The sequence below is a fragment of the Castanea sativa genome, chromosome 12 (genome assembly GCF_040712315.1).
Source record: "Castanea sativa cultivar Marrone di Chiusa Pesio chromosome 12, ASM4071231v1".
Lineage (NCBI taxonomy): Eukaryota > Viridiplantae > Streptophyta > Magnoliopsida > Fagales > Fagaceae > Castanea > Castanea sativa.
Window position 1 is genome coordinate 27,987,638 of NC_134024.1, and position 17,849 is coordinate 28,005,486.

At 38.2% G+C, this 17,849-nt stretch overlaps 3 protein-coding genes across 5 annotated transcripts in view; 1 reads left to right on the forward strand and 2 right to left on the reverse strand.

Annotated features, from left to right (window-relative positions):
- LOC142619716 (uncharacterized) lies at positions 1-6,817 on the reverse strand. 2 transcript variants are annotated; one of them, XM_075792959.1, is made up of 7 exons: positions 5,046-6,813; positions 3,878-3,933; positions 2,475-2,744; positions 2,149-2,385; positions 1,554-1,673; positions 1,185-1,313; positions 1-412 (listed from the first exon to the last, which is right to left on the reverse strand). In XM_075792959.1, exons 1-7 carry the CDS (start codon positions 6,643-6,645, stop codon positions 392-394), a joined length of 2,433 nt encoding a protein of 810 aa, XP_075649074.1. In that variant the 5' UTR covers positions 6,646-6,813; the 3' UTR covers positions 1-391. The 2 variants fall into 2 exon arrangements, with proteins under 2 accessions (XP_075649074.1, XP_075649075.1); XM_075792960.1 differs by lacking the exons at positions 1-412; positions 1,185-1,313; positions 1,554-1,673 and having other exon boundaries at positions 2,210-2,398; positions 5,046-6,817.
- The window catches only part of LOC142619717 (uncharacterized), a 21,776-nt gene continuing 10,508 nt past the window's right edge, over positions 6,582-17,849 (forward strand). Inside the window, exon 1 of one of the 2 annotated variants that reach the window (XM_075792963.1) lies at positions 6,582-6,589. The gene's annotated coding sequence lies outside the window, so the exon portion shown is untranslated. The remainder of the gene's footprint in view (positions 6,590-17,849) is intronic. The other variant, XM_075792962.1, reaches the window with a different exon arrangement.
- On the reverse strand, positions 8,832-12,284 carry LOC142619718 (dolichol-phosphate mannose synthase subunit 3-like). Its single transcript, XM_075792964.1, has 4 exons — positions 12,063-12,284; positions 11,263-11,398; positions 11,051-11,158; positions 8,832-9,168 (listed from the first exon to the last, which is right to left on the reverse strand). The coding sequence occupies exons 2-4, from the start codon at positions 11,359-11,361 to the stop codon at positions 9,109-9,111; spliced, it is 267 nt and encodes an 88-aa protein (XP_075649079.1). The 5' UTR covers positions 11,362-11,398; positions 12,063-12,284; the 3' UTR covers positions 8,832-9,108.

Sequence of the window (17,849 nt, forward strand, 5' to 3'; positions counted from 1 at the left end):
TACAAAGATATACAATCATCTTATTTGCAATTTAGTTTGGGACTTTAAGCATACATCAGTATTTGCACCGTATTGTTATATTCAACATAAATTTTGTCTTGTATGAACAATTATTTTTATGTTATACATCCTATCTGCAAAATGAGGCTTTTTTTTTTAATATGTATTTCGCTTGTGGCATTTCAACATAGGCTGTTATGCCAAAAAAACACCAGTTCTCTCGGTCAGCTTTCAGCAACTTCTTCCAAGTTTGAAGTGATATGAAAGGATTCACAAATTTAGCATTACTTTGACATCGCATAATTCAACAAGCAGTTAAGGCCTGTGGCTTCCAAAGCACTTGATCCACATAAAAAGAAATGAAACAGCAGCACACCAAGTGACACAAGGATCACTTTCCATAATAATACACCTGGTGCAATCAAGTCATTATTAGTCAGCATCTAATATATACTAGTAAAAACAAAAGTAAACAGACAATCGAATGGCAATTGGAATGTTTACCAATCAACTAAAAGTTCTTGAAATGAAAAAGCTTTAAACATTTTTCTTTTTAATTTATTTTCCCCTTAAACTATCAGAACTTAGATGTGGAGTGAATCAGTTTCCTACCATGAAGCCATGAACTAAGAATACATGCTCAAGGTATGTCATTTTCTTCAAAGTGTATATAGTTGAGTTCAAACTTCAACCGGTCAGTCATGTCATGAGCTTGATCAGATAATGTAACATATTAACCATTTTCTAAAAAACTCATTCCTAGTATATATAGTCATCTAGGAAAAATACACACATAAAAGCGACCCAACTTCCGCAATTCAAGATCTTCTAGATGGGACCCATAAAATGGATGGTTCAGATTGATTATGTAAGCAATACCTTGTGTGTAGGGATCCTGAGCTGCCAGAAATATAAATAGGGCAAACAAGCATGCATGCAAATGAAATGATTAAAAATAAATAGGAAGATATATAAAACCAGTTTCAGATATATGATATATCTTTATCAAACGAGGAAAGAGTTTCAAGTGGAAGTGATGTCAACCATAACAAAAAGTGCTTAATGACAACAGAAGATTAGGGTTCATTTTCACACAAACGTCATAGCATCACCCACACCAAGATTGAAAGGAAGCCTATGATGTGAATCTCTCATCAATTTATATAGCATATCGAGAATCATACCTTGATAGACCTATCAGCATAGCCAACTATAAGCTTTCCTTGCCAACACAACAAAGCTGTTATGACAGAACCACAAGGGATTGATCCAGTTGGTGTGACATCTATTTGGAACTCGTCATCTATCAACTCCTACAAGTCAATAGCTCAGTTAATGAGTCAATAAAAAGTGGAAAACAACTCAAATTGAGGGGAAAAAACATCAACTGAACAATGGGTCATCCATTCACTGAAGTTTAAATAAGATTCAGAGCTGAAAGACATTCCAGAAGCCACTAAGCAATACAGCATGAGCTTTCAAATGGGCTAACAAGAAAATTTCCTAATTCTCATTGTTCACACACAAAAAAATACCATATTTTGCATGTGTACCTGTACTTTGAGAATTTTGTCCCAACCACCAGTAAATAGCCATTTACCCTCCATACCAGTGGTAAAAATGGCACCTTGATGCAATTTCATGGATTTCATTAACACGTCATTCCTCCAGACCTGAAAGAAGTGGGAAAAGTATATGCTTACTTAAAATGAAGTTCATCATAAAAACAATAGCAAACAGGCAATCCTAATTGGCTTTGAAACTTAAACGTGCATGGAATGTTAAGCATGACCAAATGAACAAAATGCTTCTTATATTTTAGGTTCTAGGAAGTTGCTGTCTGTTCATTTCTGTTTGGGCAGTTCAAAGAAGAAAGCTTCTAATAAGGCAATTTCAGGATGTTGATAAATGGAAGGAATTCTGCTCTTGCATTCACATTATGCTAAATGCTCACCTAACATGACAAAATTATTTTCGGCATTTTTTTAAAAAAAAAGTTTGGCAGGCTATTAATATCACTAACTTGAGAGTGTCTTATCATTTCATATCTAAGTGGTGTCAAAGCTCAAGCAAGGTAAAAGAATATAATAACTTGAGAGTCCCTTGTCTAATTGAACAAAGCTCAAGCAAGGTAAAAGAATATAATACCTTGATACATCCATTTTCAAAAGATGCAATGAGCATATCCCCATCAGCAGTAAGGGACAAGACAGATGTCACATTTCCAGGCATGTCCTCCCCCAAAACCGCCAATGCACTATGATCATTAAGACTCCATAATCGAATTGTTCCATCCCAGCTGCCGCTGTAAAGAACTCCATCACATACTGCTAGAGTGGAAACTACTGATTTATGTCCATTCATTGTGCAATAAAGTGCCCCATCCTGGGAAAAAAATCTAGTCTATGTATCATCCATAAAATTGGAAAATATGTGAGAAAAAATAACATCACTGTGATAATAATAGCATTTACCTTCAATGACCATGCTTTTATTGATTTGTCTCCACTGCCTGTATAGAGATAGCCATTTCCAGAAATGGTCAGGGCATGTATACCACTATAGCGCCAATCTTTCTCTTCATACCATTTCTTTATAGGATCTTGCCCAAAAGGGACTCTAATGGCCCAAACAAATATGCCACCACTATTATCACCACTTATGCACAACTGTTCTTCGTCCACATAAACTAGAGCTGTGACTCTATGCTCATGACCTCTAAAAGTGTGTACGTGAGAGAAGTCCTGCATGATATAAGCACCAAAGAAACTAATTGGAAAGGATTATCAGAGAAACCATACGATCCCAAAAATAAGAAAAATAGATAAATAAAATGAGAGTAAATCCCTAGACCTTCAAATTATCTTCAAGCAAACTTTATGACATCATACAATCAGTTTCTATCTATCTTCAGTGTTCTAATCATGCTAATGCAGAATTACAAATGCTGTAGTGGAACAATATGCATACTATAGATGACAGCAAACAGGTACAAACAACAAGGCTTACTAATACATTTCAGGGATGATTGTTTAGAATGCAGAACAATACAGAATAAATTATCATTACTACAAGCAATTTTTATCAATCTTTACTACATGTAATCCTGCTATTATACAAGGTTTCCAAAAAGCTAATGACAACAATTGCAACTCACTGCAAAAGGATCTCACTGAAATGTTCAAGCAATCTTTCAAATTATAAATAAAAAAGAAATCAACACTGATGTATTAAGGCTTTTGACCAGGTTCAGGCCCATTCTGGTACTACAAAAAACTATCCAGGAAAAAATGGTTATAAAAGTCACATTTTTTGCTAGGTAAATACTCACTCGTCCAAGGGGATTCAATCTCATACTCTCATCCACCATCCCGTACCTATGGGGAGGGGTTGGAAGTGAAGTGCCATTTGGCCTAAACGCCATTGGCTGGTTCTAAAAGCTACACTCCCTCTTACATTCTGGAGAGGCAATATTCCAATCAATACACTTGTGTGTGCATGAATATATCACAGCATAAAAGTATACAAACATAACAATTTAAGGTGTGCATGCTTCATGCATAACTTTTATACATCATTTTCTTAAAACTTTTATGTTATAGAGTTCTACTAACTGAATCAACTACACAGAGGGATGTGAAATCATGCATGTCTAAGGCATTTCAAAATATTTGCTCAATAGAAGATGTAAGTTGAAACTACTCAGATTGGTGCACTTCATCAGTTTGAAATTATCATCAGCAATGATGGAAGCAAAAGACTTGTGAAAAATTGAATTGCTTAACATATTCCTCTTCTTATTTTTTAGGCATTAAATCACTTAACTCCTTACTAATTGAACTAGTTGTAAAACATATAAGTTCAATAAATTGTGTACCTGCAATGACCAAACTTGAACAGTTTTATCAAATGAGGAGCTAAACAGAAAACCCCCTACAAGAAAAAAGAAACGTTGTCATTTGAAAGCAATATGCCTTTAAAATTTTTTTAAAAAAATGTAAGTTACACACACCCAATAGCCAATGAGTTCTAGTTTAATTGCCACTTCCTTCCCTTATAAGATTAAGGTGGAGGGTGAGATCATGGGTTCAAAACCCATTGCAATAACTAAACAATGATGAGCAAAATCAATCAACCATAAGCTCTGCATTTGCAGGTGAAATCCCCCAAGAAAGGATCCGAGTGTATCTTACTAATAAGAAAAGTTACGCACACAGCCAATGGGTTTTCAACTCATGACATTACCCTCCAACCATTCTTATTGGAAGAGGAAGTGCCATTTGAGCTAGAGCTAATTAGCATTTGTAAGCAACATACTCATAGGCTAAAAGAGCCAAAGCTCCCCAAAAATGTATTATATTTTTTATATAAGGGGAGGAACAAGAGAAGACTTGAACTAGTGACCTCCATTTCAAATGTGTGGTCCCCAGTCGATTGTTACCCCATGGGCTGTGGGGTAACAACATTTTATTTTAATCATGTTCATTCATCTTAGGGAGCATAAAAGTTTTGCAAACTGCAAATCAGACTTTCTGCACTTTAATAGGAATATTTATATGGGTTAAAAGAAGAATATTCTGATTATGCTCAAAAACCAATCTCACAGCTTGCATACGAAGCCATGTGACAGTGAATACCATAGAAGTTTCAAAGCTCTGAAAAGATAATAATTAATAAAGAACAGAGCATAATCTCCAACTTACAAGCCTCAGTTTGTTTTTCAAATTATTACTATTGATAAATTCTACATGCACTCAGTGGGTCTTGAACCCACAACCTGACCTCCATGCAATTATGATGGGAGGAGGTAGTGCCAGTTGGGCTATAGCTCATTGGCCAAATTACAAGTTACAAGCCGTTCACATGTTCCCAATCAAAGAGAGCTGGATCATGGTAAGGCTTAAACAATTCTCATTAGTAGACATCTTAATCTTCAAGTTTCGGCATTTTGACAGTCTTACACCCGAATAACCAAATGGCCATGCATGGATTATTATTTAGTATAGTAAACAATTATTGACATCACACCATATTTGAAATCATACCTCCAACTGCTAATTCTGTAATACAATCAAGATGGCCCTGAAGATCTTTACATTTGATCACTCCCTCAGAGAGGCCTTCAACAAAGCTTTTGTCAACCCTCTTATCAACTTGATCAAAATCTGCTCCACCATCTTCTTCCTGTATTTCTGCACTTTCGGTGGGCAACTGACACAGCTTCCCAAAAATCAAGCAATGATTTGTGTTATTCTCCTTAATTTCCCGCTCAAAACCACCTGTGAGATCAAACTTAGGTTTGATTAACAACTCCCTTGTGCATCTCCACACATCAGTTGCAAGCGGGCGACTTCCCTGATCAAAATTCAAACATTGGCAGAGAATCTCACTCAATGAAGCATATTCTGAACCCAAGTTAGTTTTCAACAAAGAGCAAACTTTCTCCACCCAACCCGTATACAAAGTAGAATAATCAGAACCTTTTTCTTCACATATTTCCATAGTCTCCTCAGTGAATGTTTTTCCAATAAGAAGCCTCATTAGCACACAAGCTAATGACCAAACATCCGAGCTACAATCAACCGAACATCTTGAACTTCCACATTCAACTGCAATCCCCTCTTTCTGCAACAACTCAAGCAAAAGCTGAGGGCTCAAAAAAGCCTCATTTTTCAATAAACCACTGAAAATCATTCCCATCTCATTGTCATCAATTCTTCTAAACTTAGAAACAGCTTCCACAACATGCTTTCGAAGCTTCCTTCCCGCCACCAATACCGCACTCAAATCAACACAAACACGACCAAAATCATCAAAACTAAAGCACGAAAGATCCAGACACCCAATAATCAATCCTTCAAAATGCAAAGCAATCACAACCTCACAAATTCCCGCACCGATCATCGCAAAACCAGAAATCCCATCTTTACTCAAACCCTCTTCATCTTCACCACAAAACCTAACTCCCAAATCACCAAATTTCTCCAACAAACTCCCATTCTGCCTCTCGCACACTAAACTCAAAAACCCACCTTCCAAATCACCCCACAAGCCAAAAACTTTACACACAAACTTCTTCTGAGCTCTCAGAATCAAACCCAGTTCCTCTCTCTCCTCCTCTCTCATCCCACTCAAACAATTCATAACCTTCACAACATAGCTATAACGAAACACAGAAGAATCATCATCATCATCATCATGTAAAGAAACAAGGCGTAAAACACTCACCCTTTGGTTCTCATACAAGCCGACACGAATCATCTCAGCTTCCTCTCCTTCAATCAAAACAGCATCGTTGGGTAGAACCCATCGTTTCCAGAGAGAGAAGAAGTCGTGAGACCAGAACTGAGGCAAGAAATGGTGGGATTGGGAATGGCAAGGGTCGTAATTGGGAGGAGTTTTATCGGGTTTATGGGAATTTCCGGTGAGGCGGAGGAGGTCGATGTTTTTGGGGAGAGCGGTGGGGCCTTGGGGAGGGTAGTTGACAAGTTGGTTACATTCTGGGCAGCGAATGGTGTGAGAATACCGTTGGGGAAGGTTTAGAAGGCAGGCTTCGCAGGCGGTGTGACCACAAGCGAGTACGCGGGGGATTACGGTGTCGCCGTCGTAGTTCTGGAGGCACACCGGGCACTCCGGCGACTCCATCACCCTCACCCAAATATTATTCTTTTTTTTTCATATTCAAAAACCAGTTTCAACGTTTTTGTTTTTCGTTACATGGCGCTCCGTTCCGTTGTTTTCCTTCTCCTTGAACGCGACGTTTTTGTAACGAAAGAGAAAAAAATTTTGATTTGAAAAATGAAAAGTGGGTTGTGTCCTCTAAATATAGTAGATTCTAAACGCCCCCTATTTTATTATTATTTTTTTTTTTTTTAAAGAATACCAAGTATTTTAATATATACAGGTGAGCGGAGAGAAATTTTTTTTTCAATAGTGTATATTCAAAATGATTTAACTCTTGAATACGCAGTATATGCTTTAAACCTCTATAACTCAGGCTCATTTTCTAAAATTAAAAATTTTGTTAAAAAACACGTCATTTAAAGTTGAAAAGTGTGTTGAAGTGAGCACACATAACAGTTTATTGCACGCAATTCTCAAATACATTGGCTCCGTTTGGTACATGAGTTTAAACACATGTTTTCAATTTTTAAATGTATTTTCATACACTTTTTCACCCCACAAGTATTTTCAAAAAAAAAATTAAAAACTTTTGTTTAAACACACGTACTAAACAGGCCTACTATCTCTAAAAAAAAAAAAATCCAAATACATTTGAAAAGTTTTCATTTTCAATGTATTCTTGCAAGTGTAGTGTTTAAAACACACTGCGCACTACAATCCCTATTTAATGTTTCAAAAGATTGTTTACCTCCAATCTTTTGTGTAATATCAAAACAATCTACTCAAAAATGGCCAAATTGTACCTCGAGAGTAACAAGTAGTAAAAGTCTAAGGAAGGGCTAAAAGAGAAGGGGATCTATCATCTATCTTAAGGGGACAACTACAACTCTGTGATTTGATTATAATTTATAAATACAGAGTCTCTCTCTCTCTCTCTCATAATTTGATTTATGTGAAAATATATGAAATCAATTGAATTAATACTCCGTTTATTTTGATGTAAAATATTTTCATTTTACCGTGTTTGGTTGTCTACATAAAAATGACAAGACATTATTTGCAGGTATTTACTTCATGGTAAAAATAAAAAAAAAATCATAATTTCACAATCAATCAAATCTAAACAACCACCACCGTATTGGCACAAACCCAACCATCATTACTCTACTAACCACTTAAACCCACATCTGCTGACCACTCAAACCCACAACATAGCCACTACCACAACTCTCCATTGACTACTTAAACCTACATCCACTAACCACTCAAACCCACAGCAGATTCACAACCACAACTCAGCCACAACCACAACAAATCCACCACCACAACCACAACACAACCACCACTACCCACAAACCATTTCAACTACCCACCCCAACCCTTAACCTAGCCACCATGATGACCCACAAACCATCCCAACCATCTACCACCACTCATAAACCCAACCACCTATGACCCATAAACCATCCAAAAACCCAGATCTGTAAACTACACAGCAGTAAAAGGGAAAAAGAACCCCCAAAACTAAGAACTTATGGATGAGCCAATGATGGTGTAGGCGGCCAGGAATTGGTGGAGTTGATGACGACAATTAAAAATAACAAAAACAAAAAAACAAAAAACAAAAACTCAAATGGAGTCAGTGATGAGTGGCTCAGGCAAAGGGTTGAGCCGATAATAAATGGTGTTAAAGAAGGTGGAGCTAGCAGTGGGTGGGATAGAAGGATTAATGGTTGATTGGGTTTGTGGGTGCAAAATTGAGAGAGCATGAGAGGGAGAAAGAGGCAGATGTGTGTATTAGGGGGACTAAAAGTGCAAATGTAAAATATTTTACCAATATTTCAAGTGTAAAAGATTTTACACTTGTTTGCCTTAGTTGTTTTAGTTGACTGAAAAAATTTTACTTTAAAACAAACATGGTTAAATGTGAAAATATTTTGCATCGAAACAAACGAAGCGTAAAAGAAATTAACAAATTTGAGTGTATTGGATCTATTAAGATCACATACTACTTCAGCAGGTCCTCGAGAAGAAAAAAAAATCTTATGAGACGATCTAATGAGACTTCTCTCACAGCATTTGTGGATGCTACAAGGTCTCATGAGTCCATCTCATTAGATTCCAGCTACTTTTTGAACAGGGGCAACTTATTCTTTGATGATGCCCATATCAGTGGGTCGCAACTAATAATGTCCACCATTATCTTCTTTACCGAAACAAAGATAAACAAATTGGTCATAAATTTCTCTTTAATGAACATCATATGCAAGTAATAATAACTTTTACACATGTTCATCCAAAATATTCTGCATCTATAGTTTCAAATATCGAACAAATTTTACAGAGCTGTAAGCAAACTCTACCTCATTGAATTCGACACTCCCACAACTTATCATCCAATTTGTACCTCAAGTTGTGATCATATAGAATTGAAACTGTCTTAAAATCACCCTAGCTCTTCAAAAGCGCCATAAGAGAGAGCCTTCAATCATAGTCCACATCAACTCCTTTTTGCTTCAAGAATTCTTTGGCCTCTGCGATGTCCTATGCAAAAAGAATTTAGGATGGTTATGCATACCTGAGCCCACTAGAACAGATTTAACCCAATACAAGTGCCATTCCACCTAATATATTGCACAAATATAATAGGAGAAAATTAAGGGTAGAGTGACAGAGAACACAGAACAAAAGAAAAAAGCTTCTGCCCAGGGGTGAAAATGCTAAGTTGTGCATATTGGATAATGATAAGAATCCAGTCAGTTCCAAATTCTATTTTTCAAATATTACAATTATAAGAGCATTATTATGGACCAAGAAACTAAGACTACATTAAATCCATCACCAAATACACATAGCATTAGAGATATATTGCTGAACAACACATTTTTCAAATCTTGATCTGGACAAACATTAGGATATAACTCAAAACACTCTGGAAACACTTTGATTAGTTATCAAACTAGAAATCCTAACCATCACTTTGTTGCCTTATCCTCTGACCAAAAATCCTAACAATGCTAGAAATCCACAGTTTAAGTAATGTAAGAGCTTGACACACTTATGTTCCACAACATAGTGATCCAACAGGCTTTAGAGTCACTTATAAGTCAGTAAGTAAGCCAATTAAGTATCAGGGAAACATAACAGAACAAAGACCAGGGCAATTGAGCTGGTTCACCGCAAGGAGAAATAAGAAACTCAACTTTGATAGCCTTGTTCAAATTGACTAAGAGAGCTTCTTCTTTTTTTCCACTTGAAAATGGGTAAGGAGGGGCAATTGCCTCCTTACCCCTCCAAAAAGGCTTATCTTTCCCCAAAAAGAAGAATCATCTTCCCCCCAATATCAACTTTATTTCCTTCAATTATTTCCACAATTTTGTAATAGCTCTTTTAGGATTTTTACAATAAACATAGATATTGAATAATTGGAAACATAAGCCAAGACAAAAAGAAAAAATGCCAAATAATATTTAAATGGGAAAAAATGATTTTGTTGATGAGGATTGTAACTTCTGTGCCATGTGAATCTGCAAACAGACGAGTTTGACATTATAGATAAAATTCCATAGGTAGGTTAAATTAGATCAGATTGTTTGCTCAGTAAAAACTAGAAATTAACAATTGGAAGACATTTAAGAGTTTAATGCATATTACTTATAAAAAAAATTATTCTAAAGAATATCTTCTACAGTTCCACTATTTAAGCTAGCTCTTGACACATGCAGTGTATACACACAAATAAAAATTTCCTTAGACAATCAAAGAAAAAACAACGCTTAAAATTTTCATAATAAAATAACCATAATTATTTAAGTTAAATAAAAAAAACCATCATTGAAAACAATATAAGGGTTTTCTTAACATATAATGGAATTATATCATAGTAAATACTATTAACACATCGGTATCCACACCGCTGAACATGATTTGCTTAAACAGTCCAAAGAAAAGAACATGGTTGGAAAGTATGCCTTGAATTTTATGGTCTGATAATCACAGCATCGGCTTTCAAAGCAAAGCATATTCAAATACAACAAGACTCTCTAGGAACTTAATATCCATTGGTGGGAACTTTATAAACTGAAAGTTGAGTACATACAGTGTAGTCCTACCTTTTGAACAATTGCAGCCACAGAGACATTTGGGAGAAGGCACATTAGATTTCTTTTTCCAACAGTCTGGATAGTCTTAATGAATTTGGAAATCCAACTCATCAAAGATATTTCAGATAATATGCCCAAAGAAAGGTGGAAATCATCTAACTATATAGATGACCATTAAAGTGCACTATTGCCCACGAGTTTTTTTAACGTTAAGCAGTCATTACCTTCACATGAGGTTTCTTTCTTGCACAAATATAATTGACTGACATAAATTTACTAATAACAAAAAGTCAAATAATTTACTAGGGAAAAGGATTGAGAACCTTTTGTAGCAACACTGCTTCCTGAGGACATGTTGGAAAGTGCATCAAACCAACCCCAACCATCAAAAGACCATAGCACCCAAGTGACACAATGAAATATACCGGCAACTGGAAAAAGTAACAAGATGAGACATATAATCAAAACTAAGCAAAGGTGAAAAATACCACATGCCTTCACTTGCTAGACAGATCATAAAGGATGAAATTCTCACCAACCAAGTGTAAGAACGTGGGACCACGGTCTCAAGAAGAACGATCCAAAAGGCAGATACTGCCACCAGCAATATCAGAAGCTTCACGATGTGCTTCATATGGATGTTCAATTAGACAATGCTTCTTAATTCCACCCTATATGAAACACTACCATACAGTAAATGGAAAAAAAAAATTGCATATTTTCATAATTTATGAAAAACAAGGCAGGTGAATATATGTTTTAAGTTTGATAGCCATATTGGCTTATGTTACATAGATAGGTAACCCAAGATAACAAGTGTCTATGTATTACATTATTTCACATAGAAGCACGGACGCTTCATTTGGGGTGCCGTACAATGTTATAATTTTTCAGAAATTACTCGCGTCAGCGTGTTGTACCTGTACTGTGTCTTGTCATCCTAGTTCTGAAGTTGCAATCCATCATTCAGAATAGGGCTTATAGAGAAAATGAAACTCTTAACCCAAACTAATGTTCAAGGCATTATTACAGTTTTAAGGGTTTTAGCTTAAACTGTATTTATACTTTATAGAGTAGAAAAGTGTAAATTTCACTTCTTTTAACTAATTTCCTTTAGCATAAGCAGTACGAGATAGTATCTCATTGAACATATTTCTGAGGACAAAACACAATTCATATCTTAAAAAGTTGTTTTATTGTTAAATTACATACCCACAAATACAATGCAAAAATCATAACAAAAAGTCAGGAGTCAGCTATACCTGAACTGAAGCAACCTTGAACAGAATTGGGTTCCAAGTTTCTAAGGAAAAAAGAAGAAGAAGAGTTATTTACCTTTGTGAAAAGAATTCGGCGCCGTCTGGTGTTTGCTATAAGCTTTGAAATCGGGATTGGAATGTGGTGTGGAGTAGGACTGAATCAACGACCAAAATCGGCCAGAGAGAGAGAGAGAGAGATTGGACAATCTGTCAAAGAACCACTTTGCCCCCCAATTTGAGACGGAATATCAAAGAGAGAGAGAGAGAGAGAGAGAGAGAGAGAGAGAGTTGAAGAGAGAACTTTTCTCACTAACTAATTGCAATTTAAGTTCCTAAAAATAATTGCAATTTAGACCTTGATAATTTTGGCCCGTTTCGCAGCATAATTTTAATACATTTCAACGCATTTTAAACAATATTACGAGGGCGTTTAGATTGTGCGTTTGCATGTCCACGTTTGAGTTTTTTTTTTTTTTTTTTCACGCGTGTCTTGTCCATGAACAATGATTTTAGGCCAATGAACAGTAATTTTTAGTATGAACAGTATTTTTTACCTATTTAAAAATTATTTTGTTACAGTGTTTTCAGTTTTCTGCAATAAATTTTATCCAAACAGACCCTACATATATTTTCACATAATTTTTCACTCACACCTATATAAAAAAAACACTCAAATAACATAACTCAAGCTACTTTTACAAAAACTCCATTTGATTACGTGAGTTTTGAAATTTACATTCATGCCTCCAACATTATATATCATTTCCATTTAAGTTCTAAAGAGTTGTATGTAATATAATTGTGTGCTATGATCTCAACTCAAAGCAACATAGTTTTATTGTATGATCTAAAATTTGAAACTTGGAGAAAAATTAAAATTATCCCAAATTGATGATTCATGTAAATTACAATTGAGTGAAAATAATATCTTTGTTGACTTTAATAGGGTTCAAAACTATACATAAATTTAAGAGTATGAATTTTAAGAGACGGAGTTAAAAAAAATTTCAAAATGATCCCAAACTATAAGGTTCAAATTGCAATTTTGTCTAATTTCTATCTATAAATGATACACTTTTACAATATTTTTACTGTAAGTGCACAATTGCACCCGGACCCAAAGACAATTATGGGTTCAGGCCCAATGAGCCTTAAACAATGAAATTTGTAGAGTGTGGGAATGAAATCTAGTTTAAGGATGCGAGGAATTTATTGAACAGGCTAAGGTACAATAAAGATTGCAAATGGACAATGATTATTGCAAAAGGGCTTCCTCGGACATAAGCTGAGGACAATTTCGGTATTATTTCTCTTTCTTTCTTAAAGGTTACAATTTTTAATTTCTTTCTTGGTAACTCACCGATCCCATTTTCTTGGGCCTTCTTCCCCTTTAAATACTTCTTCCCTTGGTGCTTTATCCACGTGTTGCTCAAATCTCCTCCCTAGATATTTCTTCTCTTAGTACTTTAAATAATAACCAGAAGTTTCGGTTCTACTGTTCAGGGGTCACTTCCCCATTAATGCGGCCAGGGAGGTAGGTGCAGGGTCTTTAATGTGGAGGTGGCAGCCTTTGCCTACGATATTTTTCTAACACCGGTGTATCTAAAAGGTTTAAGGGTTCCCCCTTTTAACCAACAGTATTTTCGGAATTCTGCCTTGACTTTTATAGTGAATCTCCGAGTTCTCCTAGGTCTATCCGAGGAGAAATTCACCCTCGGATGTGTCCTCGGACCCTCGGCGTATGGGGCCGGTTTGCAGTAATAACAAGTTCTTAATTTAAGAACAGGTCGGCCTTCCTTGCTAGAGCCCAAAGGCCCAAATGCCTGCTTGGGTCCTTTTACTCCCCACAATAGCCCCTCGAAACTCTATTTTTCAGCATCCGAGGAGAAAAATAGGGTTTTGATCCAACGAGAACTTACCCTACACATTTTGTAAATAACCATGCGTGTGGAGATCGTTTCATGTTCCAGAGGATGCCATTTGGCGGTTTCAATTTCAAAAACGCGCGCATTTATGACCGTAAGTTACACCTTGTTCCCCACGTTCAACGGTGAGATGAGCATCTAACGGCCCTTGTTTCCCCTTGAAAATTTGGGCGGGACGAATGCAATTTCGAGGCCGCTTCCCACACGTCGTAACGCTTTGGAAACATGCGCCTTCATTTATTTCTTCAGAGGCTAATCACATCAAAACATTAGTAGTTGCCTTTTCTCTGCAGAAATCCGTGGAAACTTGCACAACTTCAAACTCGTAAGTTCCTACTTTTTCTTTAATCCATTCTCCTCGGATCCTGTCCTCGGCTCCCACCTTAACCATTCTCCTTCTTAAAACTCAATCTTTCGTTCCTTTCTGATGGGTAGATTTAAGTGTTTAGTTGACACTGCCGCTGGGATGGAAGGTTTTAGGGCTAAATACCACATCTCCGGCGACGTAGGTTTGAGATATTGTCCGGCGGAAGCCGTGGCCGGGTCTAGGAAAACGGGAGAGGTCATCATCCTTATGGTTGCCTTCATAGAAGGTGGGATGACCCTCCCAATGAAAAGCGTAACCAGGGAGTACCTCCGTAACCACCGGTTGTGTCCTGACCAGTGCGCTCCCAACGTCTTTAGAGTTTTAGGGAGCGGCGATGCTCTAAATGAGCAACTGGGATTAAACCTCACTTGGCATGACGTCGTTTTTATGTACGAATGCCACAAACTTACTAGGGTAGGCTATTACATCAAATCCCGCTCTAGCGTAGTTAGGTTGATTTCCTGTCTGCCCAAGTCCAATAAAGGCATGAAGGACGACTACCTCATCGCCTCAGGCAACTGGCACGACGGCCCCCACTGCCCAGTCGAGTAGGGAGATCCAGGTGTGGCTCCTTAGGATCTAACTTCCCACCCCGTAGCTCCATCTAAACATCTTGAAATGTTCATTTACATTTACTAAGCGTTTAACTTTAGTTTATTACATGTCCTACAAATCTAACCATGTTTGTCTGTTTTGGTGTCTTTCTTTGCAGATAAACAACACGTGCTCCCGCGCTTGAGCCACTGCAACGTTGCAGATTTGAACCGAGTGCTTTGCTCAGAGATTTTTGTGAGTGAAGACTTGCAGCTTCGGGCGGCTCACTTGATATTAGGGTACGACCCTATATCCACAAACTTCCAGGAGATAGAGAACGCGATCGTTGCGGGTGACCGGAGACGTAGGCGAATTAACGTAGCCAGGCCGCATTTCCTAGCCGACCATGACATTCCCGACGACCCCCACACAATTTTATACACGCAACCCCTCGCGGCGATTCCCCTTGCAGCGCACTCTCAGGCAACCGCTATCCCAGAGGAGCAAGTGTCCTCATCGAACACGTTGGACGAGGAGATAGAACAGTTTCAACTCGAGGACGTCCAATGACCTCGTGGAAACCCATTTGTCGTCCTTTCCGACGAGGAAGAAGAGCCCGCCGAGACCTCTGGGATCGCGGGCCTAGTGATAGCACGTCCAGACGACAGCTCTATTGAAGAGGACATGGACGTGCTTAAGGGCCTCCTGACCATGAGAGGCGAGAGAGTTGCTAAGAAGGGAGCAAGGGGATCCCAAGCTCCCCCAGCCTTGCCACCACCCCCTCCTCCAGCCGACCCCAAGCCTCCTGCTGACGATCCGAAGAAGAAAAGGAAGGTGGAGGCCGAGGGGGCTGGTGGCGAGAAGCAGAAAAAGCTGAAACAACAGCCACCGCAGGCTCAGCAGCAGAAGCTGGACAAGGGCAAAGGGCGCGCCCGTTCAGTTGAAAGTGGGGAGATCAGAGACATGGCCGAGGTGCGTCGAGCACCGGCTATGTGGTCTCCCGAACTGAGACTGGATGGAGCGCTAATTCCCCTCCAGTCTAACATCAAGACATTCCAACAAGGCCATGCCCTCCACCTGACCGATGCGTTGGAGCGCCTGCTTCTGCTACCTAAGGACATGGAAGCCTTAGAAAAGATGAGCCAGCCTCAGTTGTTCCTTTCTTTGAAAAGGGACTTATCTCTGGTAAGCTTCACTTCATACTTGTATTCTTAGGGTTATTTATAAATTTTGTACTATATTTTAACCCCCTGACATTTATCGCAGGCCATTCAAGAAGTTTTTGCTACCGAGAAGTTCGTGGAGGATTCTCGGAAGCGAGCTGGAGTGGAGCAAGAAATAAGGCAAGAGACAGAAAAGTCCCTATGCCAGGCCTTGGCAGAGAATGGAAAGCTCACCTCTCAGCTGGCTGATCTGAAGAGAGAGAAGGATGGTGCCGAAGCCAGTCTGAAAACAATGAAAAATCAAGTGGAGGGGCAACGTAAGCTTCTTCATCAAAAGGACGACGAGCTCTCCCAAGCCCAACGGGCACGCTCTGACTTGGAGAAAGAGCTTGCGCGGATGAAGGAGGAAGCTCGCACCTACAAGCACTCACTGGAGGCTGCGAAGGAGGCCAGCTATCAGGAGGGAGTGGCTGCAACACAGGACCAGCTGACAGAAGCTTTCGCGGCCTTATGCTGAGAATACTGTCAGCAGGTCTAGGGGGAGGCCTTAAACGCAGTAGGGGTTCCTCAAGCTTCCGAGCTGAGGAAGCCCGAGAACGTTTGGCTTCCCCTTGACATACAGGAGATAGAAGACACTCCTGTTGTGGGCTCTCCTGCCCTTCCTCCCGTGGTGCCAGAACTTATTCCTGATCCTACAGAACCTGAAGGTTCCCATAAAGAGAAGGACGGGTGTGGAGGTACCGAGAAGGAGCAAAGCCAGAACGTGGAGCCCCTCATTCCTTCAACAGACAAAGGGAAACAAGTATTGTCTACCTTTGAGTTAGAGTTGAAGAGCACTGAGGCTAGCAGCACCTCCCTCCAAGACCCCCTCCCAAAGCTTAGGGCCTAGGATAGGACTTTTCTGTATTTTCCCATTTTTCATATGATGATGTATTTCATTTGTAATTAATGAAGAACAGTTTTACTCAATTTCCATCCAAGTTGTATTTATTTCACTTTGTCCTTTTTATGCTTGTCATGAAAGTTTTTACTAACACATAGCTAAAGACAAAACGGAACAAACAAGTCTAACTCCAGCAGTTGAATAATTATAACCTTTAAACAGCCATGCGCATATTTGCTTTGCAGAGTGAAACATTCAAGAACCTGACAAAAAAAAAAAAACTAACTTAGTTTGGATATTATACAACGCCTTAGTTAGGAAATCCACATGATGGTTAAACTTTGTAATTTGAGATATCAATTTTAGTAGAGTGTAAGGTCCGAGGACCATTCCTTACAAAATTTTTGTTTAACACTTAAGGATATAAAACTTAAGATCCAATTTAACGAATAGTAAGATATTGATTTCCACAAAGTGTGTGATAAGAATAGAACAGTGACTAAGGTTCTGTTTGATACTTAGGAACAAATGATAAGACATAACTAAGGTTTTGTTTAACAAATGATAAGATATCAATTTTCACAAGGTTTGTGGTCCGAGGACCATACTTAACCAAGTTTCTGTTTGACACGTAAGAATAATAACTTCAAATGTTAATTTCCCCAAAGTAGAAGGTTCGAGGACCCGGCATAACTAAGGTTATGTTTAACAAATGATAAGATCTCAATTTCCATAAGGTTTGTGGTCCGAGGACCATACTTAACCAAGTTTCTGTTTGACACGTAAGAATAGTAACTTCAAATGTTAATTTCCCCAAAGTAGGAGGTCCGAGGACCCGACATAACTAAGGTTCTATTTAACAAATGATAAGATATCAATTTTCACAAGGTTTGTGGTCTGAGGACCATACTTAACCAAGTTTCTGTTTGACACTTAAGAATGGTAACTTCAAATGTTAATTTCCCCAAAGTAGAAGGTCCGAGGACCCGGC

Excerpts from the sequence above, each read along its gene's own strand:
- LOC142619716 (XM_075792959.1), bottom strand. The coding sequence starts at position 6,645 with ATGGAGTCGCCGGAGTGCCCGGTGTGCCTCCAGAACTACGACGGCGAC. Across the intron at positions 3,934-5,045 it reads TACAGAATTAGCAGTTGGAG|GGGGTTTTCTGTTTAGCTCC; the intron begins GTATGATTTCAA and ends TTTTTCTTGTAG. Across the intron at positions 2,745-3,877 it reads TTCAAGTTTGGTCATTGCAG|GACTTCTCTCACGTACACAC; the intron begins GTACACAATTTA and ends TATATCATGCAG.
- LOC142619718 (XM_075792964.1), bottom strand. The coding sequence starts at position 11,361 with ATGAAGCACATCGTGAAGCTTCTGATATTGCTGGTGGCAGTATCTGCC. Across the intron at positions 11,159-11,262 it reads CACGTTCTTACACTTGGTTG|TTGCCGGTATATTTCATTGT; the intron begins GTGAGAATTTCA and ends TACTTTTTCCAG. Across the intron at positions 9,169-11,050 it reads AAGCAGTGTTGCTACAAAAG|GACATCGCAGAGGCCAAAGA; the intron begins GTTCTCAATCCT and ends CTTTTTGCATAG.